At 47.2% G+C, this 19253-nt stretch overlaps 1 protein-coding gene across 1 annotated transcript; it reads left to right on the forward strand.

Moving 5' to 3' along the window:
• The first annotated feature begins 9610 nt into the window (after window positions 1–9610).
• Window positions 9611–14520, forward strand: LOC119356737 (probable serine/threonine-protein kinase abkC). Its single transcript, XM_037623716.1, has 6 exons — window positions 9611–9889; window positions 10003–10078; window positions 10200–11538; window positions 12362–12631; window positions 12882–13037; window positions 13988–14520. Exons 2-6 carry the CDS (start codon window positions 10071–10073, stop codon window positions 14105–14107), a joined length of 1893 nt encoding a protein of 630 aa, XP_037479613.1. The 5' UTR covers window positions 9611–9889; window positions 10003–10070; the 3' UTR covers window positions 14108–14520.
• Window positions 14521–19253: the final 4733 nt, after the last annotated feature.

Consider the following 19253-nt stretch of genomic DNA (forward strand, 5'->3'; position numbering starts at 1 on the left):
CCCGTAGGGTCCGCACGCTTAAGGTTACGATGACAGTTATATTATGAGTTTATGCATTTTGATGTACCGAAGGTTGTTCGGAGTCCCGGATATGATCACGGACATGACGAGGAGTCTCGAAATGGTCGAGACGTAAAGATTGATATATTGGAAGCCTATGTTTGGACATCGGAAGTGTTCCGGGTGAAATCGGGATTTTACCGGGTTACCGGGAGGTTACCGGAACCCCCCGGGAACCATATGGGCCTTCATGGGCCTTAGTGGAAAGGTGAAAGGGCTGCCCACCAGGGCTGCGCGCCTCCCCCCTTCCCCTAGTCCTATTAGGACTAGGAGAGGTGGCCGGCCACCCTTCTCCCTCTTTCCCCCTTGGGAATCCTAGTTGGAATAGGATTAGGGGGGGAGTCCTACTCCCGGTAGGAGTAGGACTCCTCCTGCGCCTCTCCCTCTTGGCCGGCGCACCCTCCCCCCTTGGCTCCTTTATATACGGAGGCAGGGGCACCTCTAAACACACAAGTTGACACAAGTTGATCCACGTGATCGATTCCTTAGCCGTGTGCGGTGCCCCCTGCCACCATATTCCTCGATAATACTGTAGCGGAGTTTAGGCGAAGCCCTGCTGCTGTAGTTCATCAAGATCGTCACCACGCCGTCGTGCTGACGAAACTCTTCCCCGACACTTTGCTGGATCGGATTCCAGGGATCGTCATCGAGCTGAACGTGTGCTCGAACTCGGAGGTGCCGTAGTTTCGGTGCTTGATCGGTTGGATCGTGAAGACGTACGACTACATCCTCTACGTCGTGTCATTGCTTCCGCAGTCGGTCTGCGTTGGGTACGTAGACAACACTCTCCTCTCGTTGCTATGCATCACATGATCCTGTGTGCGCGTAGGAAAATTTTTGAAATTACTACGAAACCCAACAGAATCATGCCTTCGTGGGATTTATCCATGGAGCGGAACCTAAGGATAGATCGGCATCTGGTGGTGAGACCGTCGTTTACTCTGATGGCGAGTCATCCACTGGTGAGACTGAGTCATTGTATCAACTGCAAGACAACCGGCTTGGGGGCTGTTCCGATGGAGACAGTATTCCAGACCCCTGCGAGCCGCCGAACCGGGTTACAATCTTCATGGCCGGTACACAGCCCGTACAACACTCGCCGACTGCAGCAGAGCTGGTTTCTGGGTCAGCAGCGGTAACGGCTGCCGGGGCAGGAGACCCTGAGCGCCCGCCGGCTCAAGTTTTAACTGACTTATTGGATAAACTGACAGCACTGTTAGCAGCGGTGGTTAACCCGGCGGATCAGGATCAACATAATGCGGCGATCGCAAAATTACGTGATGAGATAGCACAGGCCAAGGAGGAGCTAAGCACAGAGAACACCAGGATGGACGAGGAACGGGCTGCTTTGGATGCTCAGGCGCAACGGATTCAGTCGCAGCCTTACCAGCTCATACTAGATCAGAACGCTTCAAACGAAGTCATGAGAAGGAGGCATTAGACTCGTCCGCCGTTGGTTTATGAGGCAAGAAATTGTTGGGGAACATAGCAGAATTTAAGATTTTCTACGCATCACCAAGATCAATCTATGGAGTTATCTAGCAACGAGGGAAAGGGGAGTGCATCTACATACCCTTGTAGATCGCGAGCAGAGGCATTCAAGAGAACGGGGTTGATGGAGTCGTACTCGTCGTGATCCAAATCACCGATGACCTAGAGCCGAACGGACGGCACCTCCGCATTCAACACACGCACGATTGGGAAGACGTCTCCTCCAACTTGATCCAGCAAGGGGAAAGGAGAGGTTGATGGAGATCCAGCAGCACGACGGTGTGGTGGTGGAAGCAACGGTGATCTCGGCAGGGCTTCGCCAAGCTCAGGGAGAGGGAGAAGTGTCACGGGAGGGAGAGGGAGGCGCCAGGGGCTAGGGTGCGGCTGCCCTCCCTCCCCACCCACTATATATAGGACCCCTAGGGGGCGCCGGCCCTAGGAGATGCAATCTCCAAGGGGGGCGGTGGCCAAGGGGGTGGAGTGCCCCCCAAGCCAAGTGGGGCGCCCCCACCCCTAGGGTTTCCAACCCTAGGCGCAGGGGGAGGCCCATGGGGGGCGCACCAGCCCACTAGGGGCTGGTTCGCCTCCCACTTTAGCCCATGGGGCCCTCCGGGATAGGTGGCCCCACCCGGTGGACCCCCTGGACCCTTCCGGTGGTCCTGGTACAATACCGATTACCCCCGAAACTTTCCCGATGGCCAAAACTTGACTTCCTATATATAAATCTTCACCTCCGGACCATTCCGGAACTCCTCGTGACGTCCGGGATCTCATCCGGGACTCCGAACAACTTTTGGGTTACCGTATACTAATATCTCAACAACTCTAGCGTCACCGAACCTTAAGTGTGTAGACCCTACGGGTTCGGGAGACACGCAGACATGACTGAGACGACTCTCCGGTCAATAACCAACAGCGGGATCTGGATACCCATGTTGGCTCCCACATTCTCCTCGATGATCTCATCGGATGAACCATGATGTCGAGGATTCAATCAATCCCGTATACAATTCCCTTTGTCAATCAGTACGTTACTTGCCCGAGACTCGATCGTCGGTATCCCAATACCTCGTTCAATCTCGTTGTCGGCAAGTCACTTTACTCGTACCATAATACATGATCCCGTGATCAACCACTTGGTCACATTGAGCTCATTATGATGATGCATTACCGAGTGGGCCCAGAGATACCTCTCCGTCATACGGAGTGACAAATCCCAGTCTCGATTCGTGCCAACCCAACAGACACTTTCAGAGATACCCGTAGTGTACCTTTATAGTCACCCAGTTACGTTGTGACGTTTGGCATACCCAAAGCACTCCTACGGTATCCGAGAGTTGCACAATCTCATGGTCTAAGGAAATGATACTTGACATTCGGAAAAGCTATAGCAAATGAACTACACGATCTTTGAGCTACGCTTAGGATTGGGTCTTGTCCATCACATCATTCTCCTAATGATGTGACCCCGTTATCAATGACATCCAATGTCCATAGTCAGGAAACCATGACTATCTTTTGATCAACGAGCTAGTCAACTAGAGGCTCACTAGGGACGTGCTGTGGTCTATGTATTCACACATGTATTACGATTTCCGGATAACACAATTATACCATGAACAATAGACAATTATCATGAACAAGGAAATATAATAATAACCATTTTATTATTGCCTCTAGGGCATATTTCCAACAGAAATCTCTTTAACACGCCAGGGGCAGGAACCAGTAACCCGACAGTGGTAAACCGGGTCGAAGCACCTGGGACGGGTATGCCGGTCCAGCCACGCACGACGGACCCATCTTGTCAGAACAATAACCCGCCACAGCATGTGCCGACGCCACCAGGTCATTATTCTAACCCTTTGGATAACATGATCGTTGTGGCGTCATGATTGGCGGCTCTCCCAGTTGATGGTGAGTCACTGACGGTGGTTGAAACATGGAGGGTTGGAGAGCTTCTTCAGACAGCACTTACTCAGCAGCAGGCTTATTCTTACAGTCGTGACAGGATTCACTCCACCCCTCGCCCGAGCCGGAGTTACAGCAAACATATTGATGAGCCAGCTGTGTCAAGCAGTGGACGGAACCATAACCCGCCTCGTGGACATAACCTAGCGGGCGGAGGTGTTGATGCTCAGAACATAGTGGATCAAGGAAGAGCACGTCGAGAGGCCGAGCTGGCGGCACAGTATGCGGCCCGTCAACCTACTCCGGTTCGTCCAACCACTTCTGTGGAGCCAGGTGTGACCTTTAGAAATTTGGGCGTGCCATGCTTAGTACCGGATCTACGTAATGAGCATCTGCCCAAGGATTTCAAGGGTCCTCGCAAGGTGCCTAACTATACAGCGGATTTAAGTCCTAAGGCATGGATTGAGAGTTATGAGATGGCCATGGAATTGCTAGATGTTAGCGAGGCTGCATGTGCTAAATATTTCCCCCTGATGTTGGAAGGAACGACTAGCACTTGGTTAAAGGGGCTCCCTGCCAATTCCATCGGGTCATAGGCTGAGTTAAAGGCCCGATTCATTCAGAACTTCAATGATACATGTAAGCAGCCCATGCCAATTGTGGATTTAGCCTCCTGTGTCCAAGAAGAAGGTGAGTCAACAACCCATTGGGTGCGCCGGGTCTCAACAATCCTGCACTCGCGCCGGGTCTCAACAATCCTGCACTCGTCGGATCGCATCAATGCCGACTCAGCGGTGTTGATGTTGGAGAACAATCCTGCACTCATCAAATGATAGACTCCCCAACACTCAACTCTCTCTCATAGGATATGATTTGGTGGAAAGATGATTTGAGTGGAAAGCAACTTGGGGAAGGCTAGAGATCAAGATTTATGTGGTTGGAATGGAATATATTGACCTCAACACAAGTGTAGGTGGTTCTCTCTTAGAAAATGTATGTTGGAAGTGTAGGCATGTTCTGATGGCTCTCTCTTTGAATGAAGAGTGGGTGGAGGGGTATATATAGCATCCACACAAAATCTAACCGTTACACACAATTTACCAAACTCGCTGGGACCGAATCGTGAAACTCGGTCAGACCGATTTAGTTCATAATGTGACCGTTAGGATTTTCAGTGGGACCGACATGTCAACTCGGTGAGACCGATTTCGTTAGGGTTAGGGCATAACGTAATATCGGTGAGACCGATTACACAAACTCGGTGGGACCGATTTTGGTAATAGACAAACAGAGAGTTAGTCAGGCAAACTCGGTGGGACCGATTCGCTCATCTCGGTTGTAATGAAACGTTACGAAAGGGAAACAGAGAGTTTGCATTGCAATCTCGGTGGGACCGATTGCTCATCTCAGTTTGACCGAAAGGTTACGAAGGGAAACAGAGAAATTACAATCCCATCTCGGTGAGACCGAGATCCCTATCGGTAAGACCGAAAAGACTAGGGTTTCTGGCAGCGGCTATGTCAATGAACTCGGTGGCTTCGGATAGACAGTTTCGGTGGGGCCGAGTTTGACTTTTGGTTTGGGACATATTTGGATGTGAGAAATTAGTTGAGCGTTTTTGGAGCATATCACTAAGCACTTTAAGCAAGAAACTCATTAAGCAACACCTCATCCCCTCTTAATAGTATTGGCTTTGACTCAATGTGATCTTGGATCACTAAAATGAAAAATGTAGAGTCCTGAGCTTTGAGCTTGAGCCAATACTTTGTCCTTAGCATTTTGAGGGGTCCACATTTCTCATCCATGTCATGTCAATCATTGAGCTTTCCTGAAATGTTTATATTGAAGTAGCATTAGCTCAATGAGCTATATGTTGTTAGGAATTACCAAAACCACCCAGGGATAGTTGCACTTTCATAGTGGAACTCTCAATGAAAGCACCAATGTCGGTGTCAAAACCGGCAGATCTCGGGTAGGGGGTCCCGAACTGTGCATCTAAGGGTGATGGTAACAGGAGGCAAGGGATACGGTGTTTTACCCAGGTTCGGGCCCTCTTGATGGAGGTAATACCCTATGTCCTGCTTGATTGATATTGATGAGTATGAGGATTACAAGAGTTGATCTATCACGAGATCGTAATGGCTAAAACCCTAGAAGTATAGCCTATATGATTGTGATTGCCTCTACGGACTAAACCCTCCGGTTTATATAGACACCGGAGGGGGCTAGGGTTGTATAAAATCGATTATAGAGAAAGGAATCTTTATATCCGAATGCCATGCTTGCCATCCACGTCAAGGAGAGTCCCATCCGGACACGGGAGAGAGTCTTATGTCTTGTACCTTCATAGCCCATTAGTCCGATGATACGTCTCCGTCGTATCTACTTTTCCAAACACTTTTGCCCTTGTTTTGGACTCTAACTTGTATGATTTGAATGGAACTAACCCGGACTGACGCTGTTTTCAGCAGAATTACCATGGTGTTGTTTTATGTGCAGAAAACAAATATTCTCGGAATGACCTGAAACTGCACGGAACATCTTAGAAAAAACAATAAAAAATCCCCGCCAAATATGAAGACCAGGGGGCCCACACCCTTCTCACGAGGGTGGGGGGCGCCCCCCTAGGGCGCGCCCCTACCTCGTGGGCCCCCTGGAAACCCTCCGACGCCAACTCCAACTCTATATATTTGCTTTCGGAGAGAAAAAATTAGAGAGAAGAAATCATCGCGTTTTACGATACGGAGCCGCTGCCAAGCCCTAAAACCTCTCGGGAGTGCTGATCTGGAGTTCGTTCGGGGCTCCGGAGAGGGGGATTCGTCGCCGTCGTCATCATCAACCATCCTCCATCACCAATTTCATGATGCTCACCGCCGTGCGTGAGTAATTCCATCGTAGGCTTGCTGGACGGTGATGGGTTGGATGAGATTTATCATGTAATCAAGTTAGTTTTGTTAGGGTTTGATCCCTAGTATCCATTATGTTCTGAGATTGATGTTGCTATGAGTTTGCTATGCTTAATGCTTGTCACTAGGGCCCGAGTGCCATGATTTCAGATCTGAACCTATTATGTTTTTATGAATATATGTGAGTTCTGGATCCTATCTTGCAAGTCTATAGTCACCTACTATGTGTTATGATCCGGCAACCCCGAAGTGACAATAATCGGGACCACTCCCGGTGATGACCATAGTTTGAGGAGTTCATGTATTCACTATGTGCTAATGCTTTGTTCCGGTTCTCTATTAAAAGGAGGCCTTAATATCCCTTAGTTTCCAATAGGACCCCGCTGCCACGGGAGGGTAGGACAAAACATGTCATGCAAGTTCTTTTCCATAAGCACGTATGACTATATACGGAATACATGCCTACATTACATTGATGAATTGGAGCTAGTTCTGTGTCACCCTATGTTATGACTGTTACATGATGAACCGCATCCGGCATAATTATCCATCACTGATTCGGTGCCTACGAGTTTTCCATATACTGGTTTACACTTATTTACTTTCCCGCTGCTACTGTTACAATCACTACAAAATACCAAAAACATTACTTTTGATGTCTTTACTTTTGTTGCCGCTACTACCACTATCATATTACTTTGCTACTAAACACTTTGCTGCAGATACTAAGTTTCCAGGTGTGGTTGAATTGACAACTCAACTGCTAATACTTGAGAATATTCTTTGGCTCCCCTTGTGTCGAATCAATAAATTTGGGTTGAATACTCTACCCTCGAAAGCTGTTGTGATCCCCTATACTTGTGGGTTATCATCTGGCCCATGTCCAACAGGTCAGACGCCGAGGACCCCTTAATCCAGGACTCCCTTACTGAGCTACACATATAGCCCACCTGCAACCAAGGGCCAGGAACGCCACTTCCATGGACTGGATGCTAGCCCAAGTGGCGTTTGCGCCCAGCCGATTCGAGACAATATGTTCCTTTAGGACTTGTTTGGTTGCCTGTGTAGCTCCAGCCTGCATCACATGGAGGATCCTGGGTGAGGATGGCCTGGTTGAGCCGATGCAAGGTTGACCTGGGATGTGTGTTTTCGTGAACTATATGATATGGGCATATGGTAGATGTTGTATACAACAGATGTTGTTTGGTAAGCCACATTAAAGCTTAATTATGTAACCTCCCGTCTTCCAATTTTAATCATCCATGGACCATTCCATGGACAAAGAAAACAAGTAAAACAAATCAAAATTTAAAGAAAAACTCATGTTTCAATTTTAGTTATCAGAAATTCCTCAAGCCAATCACAATTTTTTTTACAAGCAACTAGATCCGACATAGCCTCGTTGTGGAAGGCACATCCATAACGCAACTAATCCCAAAATTAAGGGGGGCTAATGGTAGAAGAAGGGGATGGCTGACTAGAGCTATGGACGGGAGGGAGAGGAGAGAGACGGGGACATAAGGGAGATTGAGATAGGAGAGAGAGAAGATAGATTAGAACAAGAGAGAAATGGCCGGAGTTGTACCTCATGATAGCGAGGAGATGCGTTAGCGATGTGGAAAGAGGCAATGGTGCGATGAGAGCAATCACACGAGAGACAAGGGCTACGAAAAAATGCTTGTGTACCTAGCGGGACATGCACCCTTGCACACATGGGTGCAAGCGCGATACTGGCATGGGGAAACACTTGATTCCTGTGTTTCTGCTCATCCTGACTAGAAGGCCTATCTTGCATTGGTCAGGCCAGGCCCAATTAGACATGTAGCCTACCAAACATCCAGAAATTTCGGTGGGAGCCAAATGCGACCCATGGAACCAAACACACCTTTAATCGCGCTTTGCCTGGCGGAGGAGAAGGGGGCAAAGCGCTTCGACCTTCGGCTACATAAGAACGTAGTGCTGCGCATAGTGAGCAAAATGCTCAAAGCAATGGTTTTCGGTATAAAGCGAAAGCCGAATTAATCAGTTAATTGAAGTTTTGGGAACCTATTTTGGTTGCCATCTTGAGTTTGTAGTCTTGTAACCAAATTTGAGGAAAAAAAAGAATGGCAGAAACCAAATTTTCGGTTTACACCCAACGCCCACCCTGAGCTGTGGGAGTAATTGATTCAACCCAATGGCTTTGACTCAAGGGTTTTTATTATTTATGCCATTGGTTATGTGACACTATTCAGTTTTGCCATTAGAAATTTCAACTGCTCAAAAAGGCCATCACTTGTTAGCATGCTAAAAAATGCCACTGGACATCATTACTGTCAGCTCAAATCTCGTTTTCCATTTTATAATGACCAAATGTCAGCTCTCCCTCTATCTCACTACAATAAAGTGTTGGTCCCACTTGATCACAACAAAATTCTTATTTCTTCTCTAAAATTATTCGCTTGCTTAGTCCTAACAAGTGGGGCCCGCACTTATCATTGCGAGATAGAGAGAACTGACATGTGGGTCTAGGGGTATTTTTGTCATATAACATGGTCAACGGGTTTGACCTGACAATGACGATGTCTAATGACATTTTTGAGCAAACATCTAATGAAACGATGACATTTTTGAGATATCTAATTGCATTCTTGAGCAAGCATGTCATGGAACGATGACATTGTTTAGCAGTTGTAATTTTTAATGACAAAACTGAGTAGTGAGGCACAATTAGTGGCATATAAAAATCGTTGATTCAAATTTGTAATCTTGCTTAACTAGTGGCACAACAACTAGTGGCATATAAAGGCCGACACAACAACCATTGAGATTACTATTGTTCTAGTAGCTTTTAAGGCCATAGCTTTTCCAGCGTAAAGGGGGATGTGGTTTCTAAGCTCAATCCAACACGCATGCCGCCATCTAGCGATTCGGATCAATCAGAGGGGCCGCAGGCACATCGCCCCGTGCGATGTTTGTGCGTCACACACGCAAGAGAGTTTCCAATTGTCATTTTTATGTCACTGTTTTTATTTTTATTTTCATTTCACGGTCCCAATTTTAGGGGCCGCGTCAAAATTCGGAAAGGAGAGGAACCTTCTCTCTTTTTTTCTTAGAAATTTGGAAACGAGCAAAACCTTTTTTTTATTTTAGATAGACAAAAAGAAACGAGCAAAACCTGGAAAGGAAGAAAGGGAAAGAAAGCTCCCTCCCAGATCGCCGGGCCGACGCCCACCCTATTGTTCAGGCCCGACCCACGGCTGCTGCACACGCTGCGCCCCTCCTCCCCTTCTTCCTCCTCCTTGCCTCGCTGCCGTCCGTGCAGCTCCCCACCCCCTCCTCACGTCGGTCGGCACCACACGCGCCACCAGACAAAAGCGAAACTCGCTTCCTCCCTCCCCCGCCAAACCCTAACCCTCCGCCGACCGCCCGTCGCCTCCCCCATGCGCCGCCGCCTCGCCGCCGATCATGGCCGCCTCTAGGGTTTCCCGGCCCTCGCCATGGTGAACGCCCCCGCGCCGTCCAACGATCCCGCCGCGTCGGTAAGCGCCCCACCTCTGCGTCCCTGGCCTCGATTTGATCTCCTCGCTCCCCCGCGAGTCCATTCGCCCCCGCCGAATCCAAATTTCTCAATGTCTGCGTGTCGTGTCACCAGCTTTGCTTGATTCGCCGGAGCAGGGAGCCGCGCCGCCGTCGAGGCGCCCTCTGGAGGAGATCGTCGTGATGTCGAGGTCAGCCACCGCCGCCCGCCTGCAATATCTTATTCACTTGGTGCTTATCGCTGTGTAATTTACGATTCTGGTCCGATTCGCCCAAATGCTGAAGTGGACACGGCTTTCCTGTTGCTCCCAGGTTTCTGCAGTTGGGGAAGAGCGGCAGAAAAATTGCTGAGGCTGTATTGGTCAACTCGAAGCCCGGCAGTTCAGGTGCGCAGAACATTGGGTCGAGCTTTGCGGCCGGTTTGGCCCATAAGAGCAGGGCATTCTTGCACCAGGGAGTCCACAATGCACCGGGCACCTCGCACATGCTCGGACGAGCAAAGGAGAGCGTATACTGGAGCCCTGGTGCAAGAAACTTTTCTGTTCTCTCGTCATGTAGCCGGAATGCATCTCACAGCCAGCTTGCTTGGAAGCAACTCATGGAAAAGGGTTCTCGTGTGCCAAAAGCATCTCCGCTCTTAAGCAGAGCTGCTTGTGCCGTTACCCTGACTGCCACTAGATATAAGTTAGTTCCTTACCTCGTCGCTTTTGTAGCTGGAGAGTTGATGCTAGGTGAGAAGACTTATGCAGATGGCGATTACCTCCCAATACGAGAGAATATTTACTCGCGAGCTCAGGACAGTCGTATTTATGTCACCACTTTGATATTCTCAGCAGTAGAGATGGTTATCATAATCCTCAGATCAATATATCTGGCTTTCTTGTTTACTCCCAGTATACTGATGGCACCATTTGCAGATACTCTTGGCAGTAAATATAGGAAAACATGGCTCCGTCTTGTGCATCGTACTTTAGAGCAGGCAGGTCCTGCATTTATTAAATGGGGCCAGTGGGCGGCGACACGTCCTGATCTATTTGCAAACGACCTGTGTACCGAGTTGTCAAAGCTACACACAAAAGCACCAGCTCACAGCTATGCATATACCAAGAAAACCGTCGAGAAGGCTTTTGGTCGAAAGTTATCTGAAATTTTTGAGAATTTTGAAGAAGAGCCTGTAGCGTCTGGAAGTGTTGCTCAAGTGCACCGGGCTGCTTTGAAATTCCGACATCCTGGCCAAAAGACGCCAAAGATTATAACAGTCGCAGTTAAAGTAAGACATCCTGGTGTAGGAGACTCAATACGGAGAGATTTCAGTATAATTAATGCGGTAGCTAAAGCTTCAAGATATATTCCAGCGTTAAATTGGCTACGGCTAGATGAGAGTGTGCAACAGTTTGCCGTCTTCATGATGTCTCAAGTTGACCTTGCAAGGGAAGCTGCTCATTTGAGCCGGTTTATCTACAACTTCCGCAGGTGGAAAGATGTGTCATTTCCGAAACCTCTTTATCCATTTGTTCATCCTGCTGTCTTGGTCGAGACTTACGAGCTTGGGGAGAGTGTCTCACACTATGTGGATGACCATGATGGAGAGGAACGAGTTAAAAGTGCTCTTGCACATATTGGCACTCATGCACTCTTGAAAATGCTACTGGTACTACATTCAACCATCTCTTTGTCTTCTCATTCTTATTTCTGTTTTGCCTTTGAAGACGGAAGTACATGCTTTCTGTATTAAAACAGCAGAATGATAGAGATTTCCCTTTTATACACTCATATTTTACAATCTATGTAAGAAGTATATTGAATCCTGAATGCTGTAGAAATTTGCGGACCAACCAAGATACAGAGACCGCATTGCCCCTATCATTAGGTTACTCAACTCTTGAACAGCGTGGAACAGATAGCATTAGAATTATCCAGAGAGAGGGATATGTCAGTGCAACGTTATCTCGAAATAGTAGAATGACATGTATTTTCGAATAGATTTGAAAGCTAGCATGACATGTATCTTGCTGCAGAGGGAGTGTTGTTTAGGTTGTAAGTTCGTTTGAGCATGATTGCATCTAATTTTAGTTGGAACATTAATTTCTAAAGTTATTTACAATTATATCCTGTACATATTGATATGGATCTACAATTACTAAATGAACATATCACTATCAGTTAGCAGAATCGTCTCTGTGGCGGAGAATTAATTGAGAATATATGCTTTATTACTAAAACTGAACACTTGAATTAGTTGATATAACACGGAACCGGTACTTTTAGAACAACAAAGGGGCCTCAATATGTTATTTTATGGATCGGACTGGCACTTTAAGCTACTTTGTTCTTCAAAAAGTACTGCTTATGCAAGCTCACGCTATTAATACCTCACTAGTATTCTTGTCAATTTGATAAGCCTCAGTATGTCTGTCTATTTGGCAGATTGTTATACTGTTGTGTATATACTCATTGGCATCCACCTTTTCCAGGTTGATAATTTTGTCCATGCAGACATGCACCCTGGAAATATCCTGGTCCGCATTGCACAACCAAGAAATCCGAATAACACCCTTTTGAAGTCAAGGCCGCATGTGGTATTCCTCGATGTAGGAATGACTGCTGAACTTTCAAGTAATGACCGTTTGAATTTGCTGGAGTTTTTCAAGGCTGTTGCACGTCGAGATGGTCGTACAGCAGCAGAGAGTACGCTAAAGTTGTCAAAACAGCAGAACTGCCCAAATCCAAAAGTTTTTATAGAGGTAATTTTATTTTCTTTTGTTAGTGGACACTGGAGATGCTTTTTTCTTCTACAAATTACTAGGTAATTTTATTGGCATTATGGTATGAAAAATTGAGCTATTATATATTTATATTGAATGGCTTCTGCTTACTAAATGGATGGCATTGTCACCGTAAATATTGTATTTATATGCATGCCTTGGATTGTCAAACTGTGAAATGAACAATTCATGGTTTCAGTTATTGAGATATCTTGTTTTTTGCTAACAGGAAGTTGAGCGAGCATTTTCCTTCTGGGGTACCCCTGAAGGTGATGTTATACACCCTGCTGATTGTATGCACCAGTTGCTCGAGCAAGTCCGACGTCATAAAGTAAACATTGATGGCAATGTTTGCACTGTTATGGTGACTACATTAGTTCTTGAGGTAAACTTTATGACCTGTGTACTTATGATGTACTTTACCGAGTTTTAATCTTAAATCACTGCAAATGCTACTTATTTTCTAGAAATTCATTGCTATCCTAGATGTTAGTAGAGCACCATGACCCAAATTTCAAGACTACTTAGGAATTGCTCATGATTATAGTGCCTGCAGAAACTGTATCGCTCATGAAAAAAGTATGCAGTGAGCTTTAATATATAGCATTTGGTCTTGAAGTTCCCCGATACTATTGATCTTGTGTAGTGCTCAGTTTGAATTTGATATTAGGCAATGAAAAGGGGTTCTTAGTTTGGTTAGCTTTCCAACCTTAGTTGTAGAAGTTTTCATAGTACAGAAAATAAAGTAGTAACTGTCATTGCAGCCATGTCTAGTTTTTCTGTAAAGAAAGTACCTTAGTTGTAAGAATTCTGTATTTCATTTTCTTCTCTGTTTAAAGAAAAAAGGCTGCGTGGTAAAGCTGCTGCCTTGTGACCATGAGGTCACGGGTTGAAGTCCTGGAAACAGCCTCTTACAGAAATGTAGGGAAAGGCTGCGTACTGTAGACCCAAAGTGGTCGGACCCTTCCCCGGACCCTGCGCAAGCAGGAGCTACATGCACCGGGCTGCCCTTTTTTTTAAAAGAAAAAAGGCTTTGGACGTGTGGATTTTAGACCCCATGTCTGCTAGACTGGATGGTCGCAGAAGTGATGAAATAGCATTTTATTAGAAAAAATGTACAGATTGTGCCCTACCTCGTTGTGCTGGAAGATTGTAGCTCCTTCTGAAGCTCTTCTGTTTATGCTGTACTGAACAAAATAGCAAATAGAGCCCCATGATACTTATCTGTACTGTTCTCCTATATTTTCTGCTTCTGTACTAAGTTTCTTTTGTTGATTAAATCGATGTGTAACAAAATAAGTGATTCCCCTTAATAATTTGTAAATTCCTTTACAGGGCTGGCAGCGCAAGTTGGATCCAGACTACAATGTGATGAAAACACTACAAACGTTACTTTTCAAGGAAGACTGGGCCAAGTCTCTTCAGTACACAATCGAAGGGCTTATGGCACCTTAGGAGGAGCACATTGGAATCTTCTCAATTTTGCTGATCTGGTTTACGTTCGTGTTCACTTAGATTTAGAGTTACAGTTTTTTTGTGCTTACAGTTTTTGTACTCATGTTGGCCTGCGCTGTGCTGCAAAAAACGGCCATGTGAAAGTAATAATTGCAGCATTCTTTCGAGCGACTGGATTCAGTCAGGTACACAATCCCTGGGATCATATGCTTGTCATCAGGCCAAAGGACGGGTCCTCTTGAGCGCCTCCCAAATTTTTTTGTTAATAGATATCACTAGAAGATGTAGTGAAAGGCCCTTATCCTGATGCTCCTTTTTTTATAAGCGGAGAGAATTGTATCAGTGAATGAGAATTCTTTCTTTGTATACGCAAAGACACGGTTAATTGTTTCAAAGAAACCTGTCTTGTCTGACATAGTTTTCCGAGTATGTTTGGGATGCAGAATTTTTGCTGATAAGCATCCTCTCATTTATTTTTTCTGAATAAATATCCAGCAGGCACCTCAATACAGCAGGAAGAAACAAACTGGTTACAAAGGAGGGCGCCCAGCACTAGCAGGAATCATCAATTCCTTGCATCTGCCATGACTTGTTAAAAGATTCACTGGACAGGAGTGTAGTTATCCTCGAGAACCCTGCTGTTACATACACTCCCAATGATCCAGGTGACAAGGGACTCCATTTAAATTCAGAAGCTTGACCTTGGGCCCTTGCAGCCTGCTCCAAACCAAATGCCACTAAACATTCAGGTAAGATCTGTAGCTGGACCACTGTTGCTTCTTTCTTGGTCAGCTTGATGATTCGTTGGAGACGAGTATAATCGTTGTCGTCGAACACGTTGCTGTTCTCTCTTTATATGCTCCAGGCAGTGAGAATGACCAAACAGTTCAGAGTCTTCTTTCTTATTAAGCCTTGGACTATGGTTCTAGCATCATGCCACCAACCACTAAGCGAAATATCAGAGGAAGGAACGACCTCATGAAGCCTCGCCCAGTGCAGAGTCGAGCTCCAGCTGATATCAACAACCCCACAACCCATGAACAACTGGTGGGCATTTTCTTGGCGTAGAATCGCAGACTGAACATGCTGCATTGTGACGCAGGTTTTGCTTGGCAAGACGGTCTGCGGTCTGCGATCCAAATTATTCCCCGCACGGCCAGCTCGAAGGGTATTCATTTGAGCGGAGCCGAAACCTGCCAGATAGCATTACCAGTGTCACAGTTGTTTCAACGCAGAGAAACAAACTATAAATAGGGTTTAACCGAGTGCACTCCCTTTGGGTGCCAAAGCCAGGTCCAGATGTCATTCGAGTTGGGCATGAGCTGCATTTCAGCGAGAGCCTCCCAAAGATTCAGAACTTGCAGGACGATGCGAATGGTCTTCCTTTTGATGTCCTCGATCCATCGATCATTTATCATAGCATTAGCCACAATTGCCGCGTTGATCCATTTATAAGTCCAGAAAAGGCATCTTCTACCATCCCCAATAACCACCGGCTCGTGGCATTGAAGATGTCTCTCTCAATGATCATTGAGGGGAGTGGAGCTAGATGTTCCATGCCCTATTATCCAATGTGGGCAATCACCTTTCCATGCAGTGCCGGAGGGCCGAGTTCATGACCTCTAGATCCAGGATACCTAAATCACCTCGTGATTTTGGGCGGTACACATGCTTCTAACTAACATGGACATGTCTACCTTGAACGGTTTCAGTCCCTTTCCATAGGAAAGATCTTTGGACTTTGTTGATTGCTTTGAAAACCCATAGAAGAGTTCCAGGGACAATAGGTGGAAAATCAGGATAGCTGAAAGCACCGCTTGCACCAAGATAAAACGACCACCTTGATAGAGAAAGCTTGTAGGCCAAGGACTCAATCTTCCTCTGAATTTCAATCTTTCTCTGTCAGTCTTGTATTCCTAACTTCCTCAAACGAACCTGCAAGCCCAGGTACTAGGGAGAGCTGAGATTTGACAATCTAGAATGTTACTGAAATCCCTGATCTCATCATGTCCACAGAGGATAGGTGAGATTGAGTTGTTACTAAGTTTGCATCGCAGACAGTGGAGCTTCCAATAATATCCAGCAAAAGCTTGACCGCAGAATCATCGGCAACCGAGGTTTTAGGATAGTAGTATCACGTCATCCTTGTGTGGCTGCTAATCCTTGTGATTCGCGTTGTAACGGCCGAAAGGCATTCTATCCGGCTTCTTTGTCGCTTCTTCTCTAATGCAATGATACACATGCTTATGCATATTCTAAAAAAAAATGTATCACATCCGCTGGGGGGATCGCCTGCTTGTTACTAAAAGGCTCCAGAATCTTTGCTTCATCAACTAACTTGCAAAGCATGTCCATGGCAAAAATGAATAGCATTGGCGAGACAGGGTGAGGCCGCGACCATGGCAGAAACTTTAGTCAGGGATGCCGCCTTGGTTGATGCCGTAGCGAGCAACATAGTGATCCACGAGCACCGCTTATGCCCGACCATCCCGAGGAGATATTTCTTTATTTAGCATTGGACCCTCTATAGCAGTCATATCATTTTAGTGATATCATTTTGTTTTAGCCAGGGAAATAGGTAAAAGAAGTTTCCATCCAAGATTTAATAACTAATCTATTCTCATCCTGGGAAGCTGATTTATTGGAGCCCATCCAAAAGGAGTTGCCAAGCAACCGTGTCGAAAGCCTTGGCAATGGCCAGTTTCAGAAGTAAACATCTATGCCTCCTCCCGTTCAGAGCCTTTGCCGATTCCCTGAATAGCTTGGAACCCTCATGAGGTGATCTCGCCCCTTGAGGAACCACTCTGATGACTCCATTCTGCGAATTGCTCTGCACAGGGGCGTTATTTTTCTGCCCCCAGGCTTGTGTCAAACCCGAATCACATCCCGCATTATTATACTCTGCTTCGCCAATATTCATATTTCAGGAACTGAAGCACCGAACCTGCAACCGGCGCTGCCTTGTCCTCTGCGCTACGCAAAGACAAGCATGTTCACTAGCTTTTCAGATTGCTAGTATCACCACTAGCGATGAAAAAAAGGATGATGGCAGCGATGAGACGTGTCGACGATGGCGTAGATATCAGGGCAGCAAGTTCCGGCAGAAGCTCCAGGTCCAGCCCGCCCAGGTATATAGAGTGCGTCGTACAAATACCCATCCTGAGATATCTATTCCGATTTCCGAGCCGCTGTTTCCAGAGCAGCATCGTGCGCGTCCCTGTCGATACAATACAACGGACCACCTACATACATACACACACAGATACCAGGTACAGTACGTAGGTAGATGTAAACAAAATCCAATCAAGAAGCGGGCGGTTAGGCTGGCTGGCCATGTGTGTGCGGGATCGGGACGGGGCCTGGCGTGGAGCGTGTGGCAGAGTCAAACTAGCTAGGAGGCGCGACAGAGATCGGGCGGGGCCTGCCTGCCTGCCGTCACTCGCCCAGCCCATCCCGTCCCGTCCGGCGGTGGGTCGCGCTCGCCCCCACCACGTGCGGCGTCGATCGCCGCTCCGCCCCACACAGCCGCTGCTAGCTCAGCCCCACCGGCCGCGTTCCGGCGCCGCACACGTACGTGCAGCGGTTGCAACGGCGGCATCTGACCGACTGACCCTGACCGGACCGGAGCGGCCGCCCATGACACGTCGTGCGTGCGTGGTTAAGTGTTTAAATACTCCATCAGGGAACACGTCGTGTGGTTCGCATCCATTCATCCCGCCGATAATATAGTCTTGAACCACCGGTGCGATCGACGTCGCCGACTACGTGGCCGGCCGGTCCGTCCAGTCGCTTGCCTCCGGTACGGCGGTACGTACTGCAAACCACAGCGTCTCAACCACCGTAGAGGTAGAGCCGAGGAGGAGGATGGATGGCGCGTGCATGTGCGCCCGCCCGGCCTCCCGATCGATCCGTCGATTCTACTGTACTACTACATGAACCGGTGCCGGATCTCGACCTCGACGTACAGGCAGCTGGACCCGGACGACGCCTTCCCTGCCCTCCTGGACCGAGCAATGGAAACCGGCCAGATTATATTGACATAATTCAGGTAAGTACACATGCATGCGTGAGCCGATTTGATCAAGGAGATGTACTATATCTCTGCCACGGCCCCATCCGCCCATGCGTGAAGAAGACCGCGCACACGTACGTAAGTATCAGTGCCAATCATTGTGTCCGAATGAACAGTGCAGCGCTAACTCCACTCGACGGCGGCGGCAGCCCGGCCCCAGTGCCGCCGGACGTTGCCGTCGAGCGCGCGGCGGGGCGGATAGGGCCGGAGCGCGCGCGGGAGGCGGGGGCTTGGCGGCTCGTGCGTGCGTTTCAGCTACATGCGCCGCCCGTAGGGGACTTCTCCGGGGGCCCGCGCGGCCTTGCCTTGCCTTGTCGAGCCGTTAGCCGTGTCGCCGTCCGGCCGGAGAGCGACCGCGCCACCTACGGAGACCGCATCGCTCGCTGATGATCCGTTGGATCCATGTTATCCGTATGGACGATGGACGCAACCTTTTTTTTCTGAGGGGATGTGGCAATTTTCTTAGCTAAGTATATACGGATAGCACGGGAATTTGTTTCCATGTCATATCCATCCAGAAGCATCTTCTTGTAGACGGAAACTCGGGGATTTTTTTTTTTGAACTGAACATAGCTCAGATGGGGTTAGATTCATTGTGGTTTTACTAGTGCATATGCCCGTGCGTTGCAACGGGCCAAAAATAAACAAAACCTGCACCGCACGACACTATGTGCCATGTTTTCTATCCAACTTTGACTCACAAATACGATTGCTCTCATCTCTAATAAAATTTTGGAAGTAAAGTTGTTTCACTAAAAGAAAAGAAAAATATGAATATCTATATTAAAAAAATGGAGGGAAAACTTTGTGAAACTTACAAAAGTGGTTACGTTTTCTTGCTTTTAGCAATCTAATGTTACTTGTGTGAGGTGTGTACATGATTGGAAAACTTCGGCTCCTATGACGTGAAGATATAGAAAAAGCTAGATTCAAGTATGAAGGAAACTTTTGTTAAACATGGAGAAGTTGTTTGCAACAGGAGAAAAAATTGACGTGTAAGAGTCCACTTAGACGCATTTCCGTCCATATTTGTTGTATTTTCATTGATCGAGGGGATTTAATTACAACATAAGA

This window comes from Triticum dicoccoides, chromosome 2A (genome assembly GCF_002162155.2).
Source record: "Triticum dicoccoides isolate Atlit2015 ecotype Zavitan chromosome 2A, WEW_v2.0, whole genome shotgun sequence".
NCBI lineage: Eukaryota > Viridiplantae > Streptophyta > Magnoliopsida > Poales > Poaceae > Triticum > Triticum dicoccoides.

What these genes read in the sequence shown, in the direction of transcription:
- LOC119356737 (XM_037623716.1), top strand. An exon ending in CACTCTTGAAAATGCTACTG is followed by an intron (nt 11,539 to 12,361) that starts GTACTACATTCA and finishes CACCTTTTCCAG; the next exon opens with GTTGATAATTTTGTCCATGC. An exon ending in ATCCAAAAGTTTTTATAGAG is followed by an intron (nt 12,632 to 12,881) that starts GTAATTTTATTT and finishes TTTTGCTAACAG; the next exon opens with GAAGTTGAGCGAGCATTTTC.